This window comes from Montipora foliosa, chromosome 4 (assembly GCF_036669935.1).
Source record: "Montipora foliosa isolate CH-2021 chromosome 4, ASM3666993v2, whole genome shotgun sequence".
Classification (NCBI taxonomy): Eukaryota; Metazoa; Cnidaria; class Anthozoa; order Scleractinia; family Acroporidae; genus Montipora; species Montipora foliosa.
In genome coordinates, this window is record NC_090872.1 from 49,294,544 (window position 1) to 49,312,043 (window position 17,500).

The window sequence follows — 17,500 nt, forward strand, 5'->3', positions numbered from 1 at the left end:
AAAAATTTACTAAAACGTTTCGGTCAAAGACCTTCTTCAGTTATGACAACTTTTGAATAAAAACGAAACTTAAATAAGATTTAGGCGCTAACAATTACACAATACCAAGTGACAGCTGTCAAAAAAATATATAACATTGCAAAAAAGAAGAACAAAAAGTGATGCTAATTTGTACATGACAAAAAAGCTAAATTAGCGAAGCAAAAAAATTAACAAAACCCCTAGAGGGGTCCTTAAACAATATAAATCATAATGAGCTTCCCGGCCAGGGCCTTTGAGTTCAGCTAAAACCTAAGGGCCTGACGAAATCCAAGAAAAGGGCCTTAGAACGGTTAATCATGTAGGAATGTACACTATGGGAAAGGAAACTAATTGTAACAAATTCTGTTTTTTGAATGAAATTCCTTCCTTTTATTTAAGCCGTGGGGTGCTAGAGAGAACAGCTGTGCACTCCAATAAGCCTCTTTTGTAATTAAAAGCCTATCGATTTCTTCAGAGTTGCATGAAGCATCTCATGCAGTTTGGCAATATTTTTTTCTTGAACCGCATGAGTTTTAAAAGAAAACAAGGACACCCTCAGCGAGCGAATGGAAAAGGAAAAAAAGCCATTTCAGAGTTAACTGTCAATAGCTAGCGAATAGTAATAACGCTAAAATTAAAAGCCATAAAAACAACTTTGTCAGTTCAAGGTCAAAGAAGAGTTTTACAGATGTACCTTATTCCACTTTATCTCTGAAAACAAGATCATTCACATTTTGATGTATTTCATTGAAACACGCCAGGTTGGCTTGGTACAAGAATCGGCAAACTACGGCAATGCAACCAAGAAAGGACGAACTTCAAACACGATCTGCTCCAACACTTAAATAACGTTTGGGTGCTTTCAACAAACTTCTGAAAACACAAGCTAGTGAGATTTCCCCCTAATTTTACGAGAACTCATTGCGAATACGCGTTTATAACATAAGGGCAAAATTTTCTTGTCACCGTCGAGGCACAACGAAAATCAGTTGGGCAGACGGATTAAAAAAGCACTTAATCGCTCGCATTTTTGAGGAAAACAAACAAACAAATCAACTCTTTCTTTATGTCCAAAAGAGTACAGATTAATTCCTAATAAAAGGAAGAACCCGATTAAACCACCTTTAAAAAATACGCATCATTGTATTACGTAAAAATAACAATTACTGGTAAATAATTACTGGTAAAGAAATAATTACTGGTATTCTGTTTTGTCGTTGTCAATCTCTTTCGCTTAGTCCTTTAGTTTCTGTTCTAGACGTAGGTCCTCCAGACATCATGTAACCTTATCAGGGCTTCTAAAGATAAGCCAAAAATTGCAATACAGAGAAAAAATCAGCTGTAAGCAAATTAAAAATAAACACTCAGCTTTAAGTTTACATCCCGCCGATGCTTGACTTGAATAACTGCGTAGCCACCAGTGTGGGCCACAGATATCATGATATGTCATACTGGATTGAGACCAGTGAAAAATGCAGAAACAAAACATCTTCCAAACCGTTTTCCACCTGAACACAAAAAGCGTTGACTGTGTAAGAACTTTCGTTCATATATAGTATGGCCGTGTAGCCGCGTCGAGCCACAGAAGGCACGCGAATTATGTTCCGGTAAGTTGACCTGGTTTGAGCCTGCAATCCAATCGAAAACCAGTACCTGGTAAGCGGTCAACCAAAAAAAAAGAAAGCTGACCTCGGTGAGCTCTAAGCTTGAGCCCGCGATGTGGTCACATGATAGTGGTCCGGTGTCAATTAATCCAAAGATGGATGTCCAAGATGTATGCTTTAAAATAGCATGATACTGGTCAGATTGGCATACATGGAGGGCTGGACGTACGGACGTTCATGACGTCATGGCTATAAAACCAAATTTTCTCTTATCGATGGGTTACCATCTTTTCTTAACTGTGGTGCTCGGCGAGCGCGCGTCTTCAGCGCACGCGGAACTCCGCTATTATTATTATTACTATTATTATTATTATTATTATTATTATTATTATTATTATTATTTCATAGTCATACTGCTCAGCTTAAGTTTTTAACAGCTGGTAAATTTGTGGTGTCGGGCAACAGCAAGTTGCCAATGAACACCAAAATGTTTCTTTTCCCTGTCCTTTACATTTCCAATACTTTTCTTAGTATCCTTGCTGACCCCAGCAATGCAGACTTCTGGATTAAGGTAATTGATGTGTCTACTCCTATGCCCTTTAAGTTGCCTTTCAGTCGCAATGGCACTGTTCCCAATACAATTGGTACGACTTTGGTTTTCACTTCCCACATCCTCCTCAATTCTCTGGCCAGATTTTGATACTTTTCAACCTTCTCGGCCTCCTTTTCTTTTGCTCCACTGTCTTCTGGAATTGCCACGTCTATAATATGACAGCTTTTCTTGCTTTTGTCAACAAGCACTAGATCTGGCCTCCTAGCCTCCATGTTATGGTCTGTCCGTATGCTGAAGTCCCAAACGAGTTTGTAGTTCTCATTTTTCTGTACACTCTCAGGGACGTGATTGTACCATTTATCATTCCGGTGGAACCCGCATTTTCCCGACAGATCGAAGTGAATTGCCCTGGCCACATTATCATGTCTTTTCTTGTATTCTCTCTGTGCCAGTTTTGAACAACCGCTGACGATGTGACTTACAGTTTAATTTTTGTCTCTGTACATTCTACATTTAGCATCTATCTGGGATTGGTCAATGGTTGCTTTAATATAATTTGTCCGTAATGCTTGATGTTGTGCAGCAATTATTAGTGCTTCTGTCTCTCTCTTAAGACTTCCTTGCTTCAGCCAGCTCCATGTTTCCTCATTACTCTGGTCTTCAGTCTCTCTTACACATTGTCCATGTAGTGGCTTTTCTTTCCATTCTTGGGTGTTTTCAGCCCTTCTTCTTACTTTAAAACTGCCTGCCGATTCCTGACTTCCAGTAACCTCTGCCCTAACTGCTTTCAACAGTTCTTCTTCACTCGATTGGACATATGTTTCCAATGATACCCTTGCTTAGTTTATACAGTCCTCTACTGATATGAGTCCTCTACCACCGTGCTTCCTTGGGACGTAGATTCTTGCAACACAGTCTCTTGGGTGCAGGCCTCCGTTCATTGTTAGTAATTTTCTTGTTCTGCGGTCTAGCTCCTTTAACTCTTGTTTCGTCCATTCGATTATCCCCCCAGCATATCTAATGAATGACACTGCCCACGTATTTATTGCCTGGATCAAATTTCCCCCATTTAATTTGGTCTGTGCAACTTTCCTGACGCGCCGTAGATATTCTTTCTTGATCTTTTCTTTCATCTGCCTGTGTAACATTACATCAGCTTCCAGTACTCCTAAGTACTTGTACCCTTCACCTTCTTTTAACGATCTTATGTTTGTGTCATCAGGTAGTGTGATGCCCTCTGACTGTGTTATCTTGCCTCTCTTTATTATCAGTACTGCGTACTTCTCAATTCCAAATTTCATCCCAATGTCGCTGCTGAATATTCTCACAGTCTGTATTAGCGAATCTAGTTTGTTCGAAGTTTTCGCATATAACTTCAAATCATCCATAAACAGGAGATGGTTGATTTTTATATTATTTCCGTAAGAGTATTCTGCTTCACACTTTCTGAGGATGAGGGTGAGAGGGATCATTGTTATCACGAACAGTATTGGAGACAAGGAATCCCCTTGAAAGATACCTCTTTTTATGTCCACACTTCGAAGGCTCTCTCCATTTGATGTACGTTCTGTCTTCCAACCATTCATAGAGTTGGCCAACAGGTTCTTAATATTTTGGGCTATGCCCACAAGGCCAAGGCATTCTAGAATCCATGGGTGGGGTATCATATCATAGGCCTTCTTATAATCGATCCATCCTAAGGCAAGATTCTTCTTCTTCGCTTTGCTCTCTTTTAAGATCATTTTAATATATAGATTTAGCCAAGGCTAAAAGCGGAGCTCCTCATTATTGAGTTTTTGTTTATGGTCATTTATATAACCTGTGAAAATGAAAATGTGAGTGAAGTTTTCTTTCTGTATGGTACGGAAAAAAAGGTCTTTGATCCTTTCGGGATTAAAGCATTACACCATTTCGAGTGAGTGTAATCTTAGCACGAGTTTAGATTTGGCCATTGGTGAGAATCCAGTTCGAACCTCGAGTTCATTTCTTTTAAGGTCATTTCCTTAACATAGGCGTTGTAATATATTTTATTGGAATAATAGAAGGGGTTCCACGTTTTTGTTTTCATATTTTTTGAGGCTTTTAAGCCTCAAAAAAAGTTTATCGAAATTTGTCTGCACAACCGAAAATGGTCTTAGACTCGAGATCTGTTATTTAGGTTTTATTTTGTCGAGAGCGTCTCACTGCTCAATCCCTCAAAAGTGAAGAAAAATGAATTAAAGATTGTTCGTTACTGTTTTTTGTCTTTTGCTTTCTTATGGATTTATAAGTAAACTCATAGTAAAGGGGACGTATACAAAACATGGACCCCAGGTCCATGGACCACCCTTGTGGACCTGGTCCATGGACCCCTTCATGGACCCAGTCCATGGACTACCCCTATGGGCCACCCCTCATTTTGTGAAAAAAATCTTTCAGAGATCTAAAGAGAGAGAGAGAGAGAGAGAGAGAGAGAGAGAGAGAGAGAGAGAGAGAGAGAGAGAGAGAGAGAGAGAGAGAGAGAGAGAAAGAGAGAGAGGGAGAGCAGTGGTCCTCGCACTAATCTCGACATTTTCAGAACTTGACTCTTATAGACACCTGAAAAATTCAGGTGGAATCCATGACCCCTGCGATGTGAGGACGGTTGGGCGCACTGGTCAATTTGTTGGGCTCGTTTGTTTCGATGAAGGACTCGATGAATTAAATGTTTGTATATTTGAAGTGCGGGTTATAGACGAATCCCTTTAGAGCCACCAATTTGAAATGGATGGTATATAGGTGTCTATAAGAGACAATTGCTTAAATCAGTAGCCGATAACTAAAGCAAAAAACAGCCCTATATTCCTGTTAAGAATGAGAGCAGCAACTTGATGTCATAACCAGATGTTTTTTTTTTTTTTTTTTTTTTGCGGAAAAGGTAGTCTGTATGGATTGTAGCCTATGCAGCTTAAATTGTCGAGAAAAGTGCGAGTATCGTTTCTCTCTTTCGTCCAAAGATTTATCTGCTTGTAACTTTACAAAATAAGGGGTGGTCCATAGGGGTGGTCCATGGACCGGGTCCACAAGATTGGTCAATGGACCTGGGGTCCATGTTTTGTATACGTCATAGTAAAGGAGATTTTCTGTTAATAATGAAATTTTTTAACACTTCTTCATTTCTGGATATGTCATGCAGAATTACATTTTTGTTCAATATGCAAAATAAAAACCGGTAGTAGTTTGAATATGCACGAGATCATACTCATCCTATTTACGCAAGAAATGATGCATGTGCAGTAAGGATGCGCAATGCTTGTCAAGAGAATTGATTCAAAATGATTTGACCTTATTTTCAGTGCCGATTGCAAGAGTTGATTCCTGCATTGCCTGTATTAGTTCGCAAACGGCTTGAAATTACAAGCTTGCGTAAAACCATCTCAAAAGCTCGGCTTATGTGAGCCAGGAAAACGAAAGATGAGCATTTATACCAGCGGTTATCGTCTCACGTAATCCATCGCTTATGTACATGGAAGTTTCAGAGTATTTCTCTCGTTCAAACGGCCCTATTGAGTGATCTGCCCAGACAACTTCGTCTCCAGAGGAACTGAATCTCAAAAAGACCCCGGGTATTCAAGGGGGCTAGATTGGAGCAGAAATGCAGCCATAGCCCATAGGAGATGCTACAGGAAATTTGGCGCCTTGCAGTGTGTAGAAATGGCGGGAAAACGCGCGCTGCAAAGAGTATTGCGCCCCGAGGGTTGCGCTTGGGTCTGTTTCAGCTTTCAGTTTGAGCCCAAACTCAGCTAAAGAAAGGTGAGAGCTGTTTTCTACGCAAAGAGTTTCATCATTATCGTTTCTTGTAACAAAACGTTTCAACCATTGTTCATCTTCTTTCATGGGCAAACCAAAACTGAAAAAAAATGCATTACTTTTATTTTTTCTTAACTTTAACATTTTCAATTATTTTCAAAGCCAGTGTTGTACTTTTGTAATTTAGAAAAACAGCCATGTCAGGGAGACAAGTGGTAAGGAATTCGTAACCACATTTTTGCTTCTTGCTGTATTTTGTAGTCGTGATGAACAAGCGAAATAGCGCTGATAAACAGTATTTATTGAAAGCTAACCGTATTAAAATGGGTTCTCAGACTTAAATAGTGTTCATCAGCGCTATTTGAAATGGGTTCTGAGACTTGAATACTGTTTATCAGCGTTATTTGTAGCCAGTCTGCAGTCTGCAGTCTTTCTTTTGGTTTAATGTTTCAAACACTAATCATGAACAACTAATGTTGACAAAATATTTTTTTCTCACGAAAAACGATCTATTAAGTCTGATGGGGAGGACAACGAAACGGGTAAGAAAAACATTCTTAGAGCGTTTATGTCCTTTGTTTTGCTCTGGATTTATTTCCATGGTGTTGTTGTAAAATCTTACACTGCATAGAATCTGCCTCTATTTAACAAGGGATATTTTTCTTTCACTTTTGTACATAGTCGTTTCTGGAGATGGTTCGCCCGGTAAGTAAGCTTTAGATATGCGGCCGTGACTCAATACTTGTTATTTTTGTTCAAATTTCCTTTTCGTTTGATTTTGGTTTTGGTAAAGTATTGTTTAACTGGTCTTTCAGAGCAGATAAAATTGTTCATTTGCTAGATTATCCTCCCTTCAAACTTGTTTGCTCAAACATAATTTGATTAACAATTACGTCTTTAGAAATGCTGGTACTATATGATTTTCTGAGAGACCCGTGATCTATATGTAACATCGCATTATTATCTCCATTATATTGCAGAGAACAGAAAGAGAAACTGGAGAAATGGCAAGTGCAATTTATATGACCGTTAAAAAAAACTAAAACTGCTCATTTTATGGATGATTCATTTTCTAGCTTAGTGGTCTATTCTGGCCCTGTAACAAATAAAACCTGATCACTTATTTCTGTATGTAGTCGTTTGAGGATGTAGTCCACTGGATAAGTGAGCTTTAGATGTGCTGCCTTGACTTTAACCTTATGGTGTTTAGTTAAATTTTTCTTTAGTTTTACTTTGGATTTGGTAAGGTATAGTTTAACTAGTCTTTAAAGATTGAGTTAAGATCATTATATGGGTGGCGCCGTGCCCTCATAGTTAGTGTGCTAGACTCTGCTTTGAGTGGTCCGGGTTTGGGTCGTAGCTGAGGACATTGTGCTGTGTTTTCCTTGGGAAGACACTTGACTCTCATGGTGGCTCTCTCCACCCAGGTGTTTAAATGGGTACCCGCGTATTTAGTGCTAGGGGTAACCCTGCGATGGACTAGCATCCCATCCAGGGGGGAGTAGAAGTACTCTTAGTCGCTTCATACTAGAGTAACCGCAGATAAACGCCAGCCTGATGGGCCTTCTAGGCTCATAGCAGACTTTACCGTTTACCTTAAGGTCATAAATTGCCACCACTTTTACATTCTTTTGTATTTATGTTAATTAGACTTACTGCCTTTGTTTTGAAAGAAATATTCTTCTGACATTTGCTGGTCGTAACAAGGCTAGAAAGGCTTATTAGCATTAAAACAATGGAATATTTTATTTGGCAGCCATTGTGAAAGAGGTCTGAATAATCCTCCTGTCAAACTTGTTTGCTCAAGTGAAAGTAGATTGGACAATTAAGTCTCTAGAAATGCTATCGCTCTAGCGATGACAGAAATAACCCGGTATTTTCTGACAGGGCCCGTAATCTAAATTTTGCATCATTATCTCCGTTATTTTGCAGATGGCAGAAGGAGAAAGCTGAATAATGGCAAGTGTCTTTTTTATGAACATGATCAAATTACATTTTTGTCTCATTATCCTGTAATAACATCTCACGATTACGTCCATTGTATTGCAGAAACAAGCAGCAACAGAGGAAAGAAAAAGAGTAAGCTTAATTCATTTGATTTTGTACATTTCATAATTCCACTGGATATGCTTTAGGTATAAAGTAAGGCCTATATGCGATTAGGAGATTGCAAGCAATTGTGGTAAAACAATATGTAGTTACGTAAAACATAGCTACAAATTTCTCAAATGTGATTTTAGCATTAATAGGACAGCGTATTTGCACTGTAAGTGTGTCATTGTGCACACTGCAAGAGGGAAGTTGAATTTAAACAAGTCCCTTTTATGGCATCTCATAGACTGAGAAAGAATATTTCTTTTTCCTATTCACTTGATCTTTTTTGTTTGTTATACATACTATTAATTGGCAACAGGACTTCAAATCATCTAATTCCTTGTGTTTTTATTATCACACTCGTGATGAAAGAAATTGGACTCCCATAGTGTGGTGGTGTGAACTTGTTAATCACTGTTATGATTACGTACCAAATTTGAGTCCTCTCGGTCCAGTTAACATCATTAATAACCTATGCCACCACTTTATAGGATGTTACAATTGTGATGGTTTTGGCCATATGGCCAAAGTCTGCCCAAGTAAGGAAGGAGGTAAGACTAAGTGTATCATGAAGTTGTTTTTACTCAACACATAAATATCAACCCGTTGATTCCCGGGGATTTGCCATTGACAAGTAGAATCGTCTGTTCTTAGACAGAGCAAAATACTAAGTGGGGTTGGTTCATGCCGGCTTGGGAGTTAAAGGATTAATGGGGACATTGTGATGAACCCACTCACTCCCAGGGGTTCCCCATTGACAAATAAAATTGTGTGGCGTTGGACAGAGTAAAAAACTCTGGCGTTAGACAGAGTAAAATACTAAGTATGGCTGGTTCAGGCCGGCCTGGGCGTCAAAGGGTTAATCTTTACTCTTATTTGTACTTTCATGTAGAAATGGAAAAATTACAGTGTTATCGCTGTAGGGGGTGGGGGCACAAAAAGTCTTTGTGTCCCACCCCAGGCCCAGGCCTCAGCAGAAGGCAGCCAAACAACAAGGTATTGAGTTCAACATTTATGAAAATGAGATTATAAAATAAATAGAGTCCATAAACAGGTTTCACAACCGGAAAGTGTGTGTTTAACTGTCTTTCAACGAGAAAATACGATCTATTGCTACAGTACTATACATAAATTGCTTTGGTGTGCACACCAATAAATACAATAAAACCTGGTTAGCAGTAATATCAGAGATCAGTTACTTTTGCCATCTATCCAGGAACATTTTCTAGATATTTTGATGGAAGTCAAGTAGTGATGTAAATTAATTATCACCCAACTTCATAATCTCCTAATGTTGTTTTTTATCTTCTTGATAGAAATCCTAAGAACAACCCTAAAAATGTTACTTGGCATAATACTTCAAAATTAAATTTGGAATAATTTGTTCCACCTTTGACCTTGACTATATCACTTAAGGATATTACCTTGGGTCAATTACTGGTATTGCATTGGGTTTGCCTGATTTCCAAACTTCATACGCAATACCATTCTGTGACATTAATGTACTCTTGTATCAAGTCCAATGTTGTCAAGTGTTATGCAAGTAATTTACAAACTTTTACTGTTGCAACTTATAATGCATATTTTCTGGTATATCTGTTTTCTCCCAACAGAAAAGCAAGATGAGCCCGCGAAGGGAAAAAATGTCTTTTATATCTATAATCAGTAACATCCTTCTGTTACTGATTATAGATATAAAAGGCTTAATTATGTTAATATATTATAATTTATATTTTAAGTGACATTAATTAAAATGTTTAAGGAGGCTCGAAATAGTTTCTCCTTTTTTCAAACAAATAGACATATTCTGTCCTTAGATACAGTTGGGGTAATCACATGAAGGTGAAATTTGGCCAGGATGTTAAGTACCCATCCTACAATTTCTCACATATTTTCCTCCAAAATAATGTTATCATGGCAAATGATATTAGGCATTTCTTTGAGCCTTAAAATCAACATATTATATTGTCTTTTTTGAAAAAAATGCGATAGTGAAAACAATCTCTGTAGGCCAGTTTTTCAGAGAAATAATTCGTTTTTGTTAACATGTAATGTAAGCTAACATGCAAAAAATGAAGAAAAATCACTGTACAGAAGCAGAGATATAAACAAGTAAAGATGCAAAATCAGCTGAAAACCCTTTCGAGCCTCCTTAATTTTGCACACTTCATTTAAGCCTGCTTTTTTCTTTTTTCAACAGTCTGATTCTAATGGGATTCTTAATTAGGCAAAGGTCAATAACATGTTTTCACATTGAGCTTAAAGGGGCAGTGTCACACTAATTTAATCAAACTTCAAAACACTAAAAGAAGTCCTTGGAGCAATGAAAACCACATAATAATGCTGTGGTTTTGTTGCCAACGACCATTAAAGTGCACTGAAAGTAATTGTTGTTGTTCGTGGCTAAGGAAAGAGGCGATAGAAATGAATTGAAACTTCAAAGAACTGGCCAGTTTTTTTCAAGTTTGGATACATTGTTTTCAGAAAGACACCAAAAATTAAATAGAACAGCTCTTTGTGCCATGAATACTGGTATATTTCATATCTTGTCAGTAGGTTGTCAGAAATGCTGTACATGTGAGCTTAAGTAGTTTTGATTTTTACTCCCTTTTGTACTAAAAACAGGAAATTAAATGTGAGTGCCTTGTAAGGTGTTTCCATTGTTTTGCATTGTAAATCTCCTTCCGCTCATAATATTGTGCCATTAAAGTCTGCAACTTCTGTCTTAGTGAATTCTTTAATCACTCTTGTAATTCAGTGTAGATGACTAATATTACAATTGACAGACAAGGAAAACTAGCACAAATTGTGTTATATAAAAAACCAGAAACCCATAAGGGTTGAAACGTGTAACGGCCCCTTGTGTGCTGGGAAACAAGCTTCCGAATATTCAATTTGCTAAGTACCATATTTGGAACAACAAGAGCTAGGGGTTTCCAAATATGGTACTTAGCACTGAAACATTCAACCGATCAGTTCGCACTGAATATTCGGAAGCTGTGAACGCGCGTTACACGTTTCAACCCTTATGGGTTTCTGAAAAAACTTAACATATCAAAAGTGGTTCAACGTTGTCTTTACCCTTACCAACAACTATATTTGTCATTGCAGTGGTCAAAATGTTGTTGACTTACGATGCCCAGCTGAGTGAGTCCAGAACAAATTTTGACCACTGTGATGACAAACATCATTGTCGATAAGAGTGGAGACAATGGTGGACCACTTTCAATTAGTTTTTTACCACAATATCCAACTGCAAAGAAAGTCTTTATTTTAGAGTGACCAAAATCGTGACACGAAGAGAGAGCAAGCGTTGTCTATAACTTTCTTACAATATGATTGGTTTTTGTTCCAAAATGGGCTTTCCTGATTGGCTATTACATTGCATGATTAGCCAATCAGATTGCGAGATGACAAACAATTATGGCAAAAAAACTTTACTAGTTGGTCAAGTTTCCAACATTTCTCACACAAGTAAGTAAAAGTAACCCAGAATAATGGAGAGAACAAGCATATTACCTCATATAGTTTTTTTTCTATTTCCTGTTCATAACTGTAACCTCTACCTTGATCATTCTGCATATCACAGAAACCTCACGAAATAATTGTTAACTATTTGTTTTTACTGGCCTTTGATTTTTCTTTTTTTGTATGTATTTGAAGAAAAATTATACTACACAGTCCTTAATGGCTTGCAACTTTAATTAGTTTGGCTAATTTAGTTCCCCTATTAAGTATCTTTATTGATGGGTGTGTTGATTAATTGGGAAAAATTTACTTAACAAGATAAAAGGATTAATTGTAAGATGGAGCAAATCCCATATTTTTTGACATGTAGATCCCAGGACCACCAGTAATTTATCTGCACAATTAATGTGCTAGGCTGTATGGAAATCCTGTTGCAAGCTACAGTACAGGGGCAACTAAAGGAACGATTTGCTAAAGTATCTGTTTGATAGGCCGTAAATCATCTAGGATTTTCTTTAGGGAATTTTCAAATAGAACTTTCATGATCTGAAAAAGTTAACACTTCTTCCTTTATTTCGAGATTGATAAAAATGTGTTAGGAGTATCAAAATATACCAGCTGCAGACTTTGGAAAGGTTCAATAGGATACAATAAGATTTTCGTAAACTATACAAAAAATGGCCTCGTAAATTTGAGAGCCTTCAAGCTCCCCTAGAATAACACAGAACAGAAAAGAAATTTATAACGTGGCCTAAAATGAACCTACAAAGCTTTAAAAGTACTTTGAAGAACTTAGAAGAGTGTTAAAAGCACTTGAGAGAAAGCCGTCTCTGGGTGCCCCTGACAGTAGACATCATTACATCCATAATGGATGAGTACTGCTGTCAAGGAAATTAAGCAATTGAGCAGCATTTAGTCTGGGAAACGAAATAAAAACTAGCCAATTCTACTGTCAAGTTAACCTGACTATGCGAGCCTGCTATAAATTCCAGTGTTGGACAAAACACTGACCCCCAGTCCATTGATTACCCAAACGGACTACCCTATAAATACTATTTCAAATGAGTACTGTTTGTCTATATGCACAATGTAAGCAACGTCTCAAACAGTGCTTACCAAAGACCAAACACCCATTTTAAAAAGTGTTGATCAACAGTATTTAAGTCTAAGCAGCCATTTTAAAAAGGTCAACTTTCAATAATGTTATTGTTGTGATGGTGGATTACATCATTGACAGTACCATGTGCACGAAAATAAACAAGGTATGTGCAATGAAAGTGTAATTAATTTTTATAATGAATTCACTTCTTTCAATAGCACTCATTCGAAATGTTAGTTATAAGGGTTAGCCCATTTTAGGGTAGTCCATGAACTGGGGTCAGTGTTTTGTCCACCACCACAAATTTCCGGTTTTCCTTCCACTTCGCAGATATATGTTCAAAGCAGTTCATCGTCAGGAATAACTTGCCTACAATGTGTAAAACTAGGAAGTAAATGTATCATCATCGTCAGTCTCCTTAGCCTCAGGTGGTCGCAGATACATTCTCAGTTACCATGACCTTTTGATAGCTTCGATGATCGTAAAGCTCCGTCCATTTAGTTGTCTTAATCAAACAATGGATGCTCGTGCTCAGGCTGCGATCTTCAAGCTGGAGAGGACTTAGGAATATGTAAATTACGGGATTAGCAACTATAGATCGTTTTCACGTGACGTCATCATTTTCTAAAATCCAAAACTAAAGAGCCACGAAAGTTTTTATCCTCATCAGGCATAAGAGGCGGTAAATTTGCAGCCATTTGCAATTTTAAAGCTCAATAGCGTGCTTCGTTTGGAAACGAGAGCATTTTGAATTTCTGAGTTATAGCGGTGCGTGACACGAGGCGACGATCAAGTTTATTGAGAAATATATACTTATCTCATGGTTTTGAACCTTTTTAGAATTTAAAGCATTAGGAAAAGTGCTTAAGTAAATAGCTGTCTGTTCAGTACAGATGATCACTCGCCTAGATAGCCAAAGTAAGTAACAGATGTTGACACTATTTTCCGGCCGCCATATTGGTGCACCACAGATGTGCACCAACATGGCGTTTTCATACTGGGCTCTGTAAATTTCTGTGAAACATTTCGACGAATATCTGAAGTTTGGGGAAACGCACGGGCCTAAAACTTGGAGAAGTGTCTTCTTCATTTATCTTCTACAACATCACGAATTCTTGACTTTTTCCACTGGATGGTTTTCGATTTATTTTTTTATTGCGTGACAGTGAAAACGATCTATTATCCACAGTCAGAAAGAGCACACAGTTTTGCGATAATCGGGCTAATTTTGATTGAGATACAGCCATTTAAATACATCCAAATTTACAAAGAATTAAATGTTTCAAATGAAGCTATGATCCTCGCAGTTATGAACGCAATTTTTGTTCAAACGGACGCAGCGTACGGATGGCCATACATTTCTATGTAAATTTTGACATTTGTAAATAGCTGCATTTCACTTAATATTGGGTCCATTGTCACCATACCTGAGAATTTTGTAAACCTTGGTGTGCTGACGTTCTGACTTTTAATACGGATCAATAGTAGTAGTAGTATAATTTGTAGACTCGAACCCTCTTCCCCAGATCAGGCAACAAAGATGAGGATATAATAACCTGGGAAGGAAGTGCCATTTGCGTCTTGACGTCATTTATTTTTTTCACAACAAACGCCTGGGAGATAAAGTCGTAAAAGTACGAACGCCCTGTTGAGGACAGCAACAAAAGTCGCGAAAATTACAAGGTTTTCGTAAGGACAAAAGGCTAATTCATGCAACAAACATTTCAATATGGGAAATCTGTTATGGTATTTATTCAGGTTGTGATGATTGGAATGATCAAAACTGAACGAAGAGTTTACAAAGGTTGGAAAATCAAGACATTTTATATTCAACAATCACTATTAAAAACAAGACTGAAAACGTCATAGTTCGACGTACAAACAGAATCCAACTTGGCTGTCTTTTTGGCTGACATCAAAACTCTCTTAATTATAGACAATACTTACACTGAGTCACCCGAGTATGCTGAACAAAGTTACCCGAGTTAGTCTTTTTGCAAAGTATGTTGTTTTATGGAAAATTCGGGTTTACCTCAGTGTACTGATTGAGAAGCTGAAGAGATTTCCTCGGAATTTTGCGAAATATATTTTTTGGTCACGCGCTGTTTTGTGGTTTTTTTAAAACCTTTCTTTGCTTGATCTTACGTTGTTTGTGGACTCTGTTCATGGTACTGCTATTTGTACGACGTGAACCCACATTAAGTGGGGTCCTTCTACACTACAGACTAAGCATTGTTGCCAATGGATTTTTGTGTTTTTTTTTTCTTTCTTTCTTCATTTGACAGTGACTGACTTGTGTAATTTAAAATAATGGTTGCACCTGAAATGTGTAATTCAAAAATTGTTATTGTGCATGCACAACTCACCCTAGGCCCCAAGTGTGCATTAAAATAATGCAATTTGAAAATAATAATAATAATAATTTGAAGAGTTTTGGACCTTGGCCATCACTCACCGTCAGTAGCGTTTCCTTTATCCAGATGTGTACACTGCTCGAGTTTTAGGCTTCATTCTGTTCTGGTCACGCAACATATCAAAATCAAGGCTGTTGCCTAACAGGAGCCCGGTAGCCTGGGGCTCCCACAGAATAGCTCTGGGCGCCTTAATTTTTCACAGCAACACCTTTCACTTCATACGTTGGGCTCCTAAGCTCTCAGCATTTAGCTCTGAGGGCCCCTTTAAAATTTTCTTAGGCAGCAGCCTTGAAAATGTTGTGGTTCTCACTCAAAAAGTCTTGAAAACCTCTTTGGTTGTAATAACATAGTCAGACAGTGTTTCTGTACAAGTTTGGGTTCCAAAGATATGAGGGTAGGGTATTTTGTAGTTGAGATTTATTTATTAGAAAGTGTTTTTAGTTACGTTATTTTTCAGACATTTAAAATGCTTGACATTTCGTATGCTTGTTACCCCTATAAAGTTGTCTCTTTCAATGAGAGCAAAACAGATAAGTAATAATTACTTGCAACCTGCTTCATTTTGAGACACATTAAGGGGGATGACACTGACATGTAACTACAGAAAGACAATGGTTATATAAGGGAACTTTCTAGTCAAAGAACCCTGCAAGAAGATTGCATTGGAGGTTCTGTGAAATAACTTTTTGAATGGAAATCTGACATCACTTCAATCAGGGTGTGCATGTGCAACTAGTCCCAGTCCTCTGCTGTACATTTCTGTGAAAAACAGGAAACAAAGATATACATGGTTTTTTCACCGGATGGGAACCATCCCATCATTTTTCATTAACTGAACACAATTGACAGAAAATGGTAACTGTAGAGTAAAAGGGTATTGAGAAGTGATTATTTGAAGGGCTCCATAGCAACAGTTTGATAGTTAAGAGCCATCCCCTTAAATGAATAAGAGCATGTGCACAGTACAGACTTGAAATGATCTTTAAATTGCTGCAAACACACAGTTTACAAACCAGCTGCAAAGGAGACTATCAATGAAATGAGCAAGACATGTTCACTTGTTCTAAACAGTGTGTACAGACATTGAGAAACAAATGCTCTTCTTGTTCTAGGATGTTTAGATACACAAACTTGTTTTTTGATTTGCTTTAGCAATAAGTGTCACATATGTATTTTTAAACTACTCTTGCTTCTGAAACAGGTTCAATGTGTTTTACTGGGTACAGTATGACCAAAACATTTATTGCTATGCATACTTGTGATGAATTATAAATACAATGTTTGGTGACCACTAAACATCATCAATAACTATCAAAAAGCTTGATAAATATATATGTATTATTTCTTTTAATACATGTCTGTTTTGAAAGTAACGAACTAGGTGTTTTTATTATAAAGTTTTCGATTTCAAGTCAAATTCAACTTAATTCACAACTGGAAATGTTCTTCAAGGACACATGCAAGTTGTTTATCAGTGCAAGTCACATTTTGATGTAAAGTGTTGCTGGTATACATGCATCAAAGGTTGATTATAATTGGTGTTTGAATGCAGGCAATGCTATATGACAAATTCTCTAACAAATAAAAGCTCAGGAAGTATTGAACAATTATAAGATTTTGTTGCCACACAAGGGCGAAGCAAGACATCAGGGGCCAGTTGGTATTCCCAGGGCCTAGCACTGAAGATTAGCTGCAGTGATATCTTATTCATCTGTTCTTCACCAATTGAATGACATACCCGGTAGTCTTTTGTTGTGTGACATTCTGTCCAAATTACGACAATTCATGTGTGACCAATCATTATTTTGAATAATTAATAAGAAGTTATTGAGATAACAGGACTGTGAGATCACAAATGAGGATGACATACAAGGTGACATGAATGTCCTGATAGACTTAATCATATTCAAGCATAATAACAACTATTACTCTTAAGCGTGAGCACTAATCACCATTAATTCAATAGGGCACTGTGGTAATGAAATAGAAAAATACATATCCAAATGAGACTGGATTCCTGGTCCCCCATGGCCTTTTTAAAGATCTTTTTCCTGACCTTGCCACATATTATCCGCACATGAAGGCGGGGGTCTCATGAAGGCACCACCTTCACTCATTGTTGCCGGCTAAATGTCTCCAACTTAACTTCTTGTTGGATTTGTGGCTTCATTGACAAATTTATTGAATGGTCTCAAATTTTACTTCACACTTGCTGAAATTGAGAACCATAATATATAGATGTCACAATAATTATTGTAAAGGTATCTATTTATTTGAGAACTTTGCTTTTTGACTTGGAGTACATTCTATGCATTAAATTGTCCTCAATGTATAAAGCCCAAAAATTATTTTGACCTTTTAAAAGAATTGTGAATATCTTTAATTAAGCCCAAATCAAAGATGCAAACATAATATGAGGCCAATTCCCAAGAGATAATTGAACCAGAGATACATCTGGGTAGACACTGCACAAAAATGA

At 37.4% G+C, this 17,500-nt stretch overlaps 1 protein-coding gene across 1 annotated transcript in view; it reads left to right on the forward strand.

Moving 5' to 3' along the window:
- LOC138000900 (uncharacterized) overlaps window positions 1-5,617 on the forward strand; it is a 59,013-nt gene extending 53,396 nt beyond the window's left edge. Inside the window, exon 17 of the mRNA XM_068847572.1 lies at window positions 5,493-5,617. Within this exon, the coding sequence (XP_068703673.1) occupies window positions 5,493-5,548 (56 nt within the window). The 3' untranslated portion in view covers window positions 5,549-5,617. The remainder of the gene's footprint in view (window positions 1-5,492) is intronic.
- The last annotated feature ends 11,883 nt before the right edge of the window (window positions 5,618-17,500 follow it).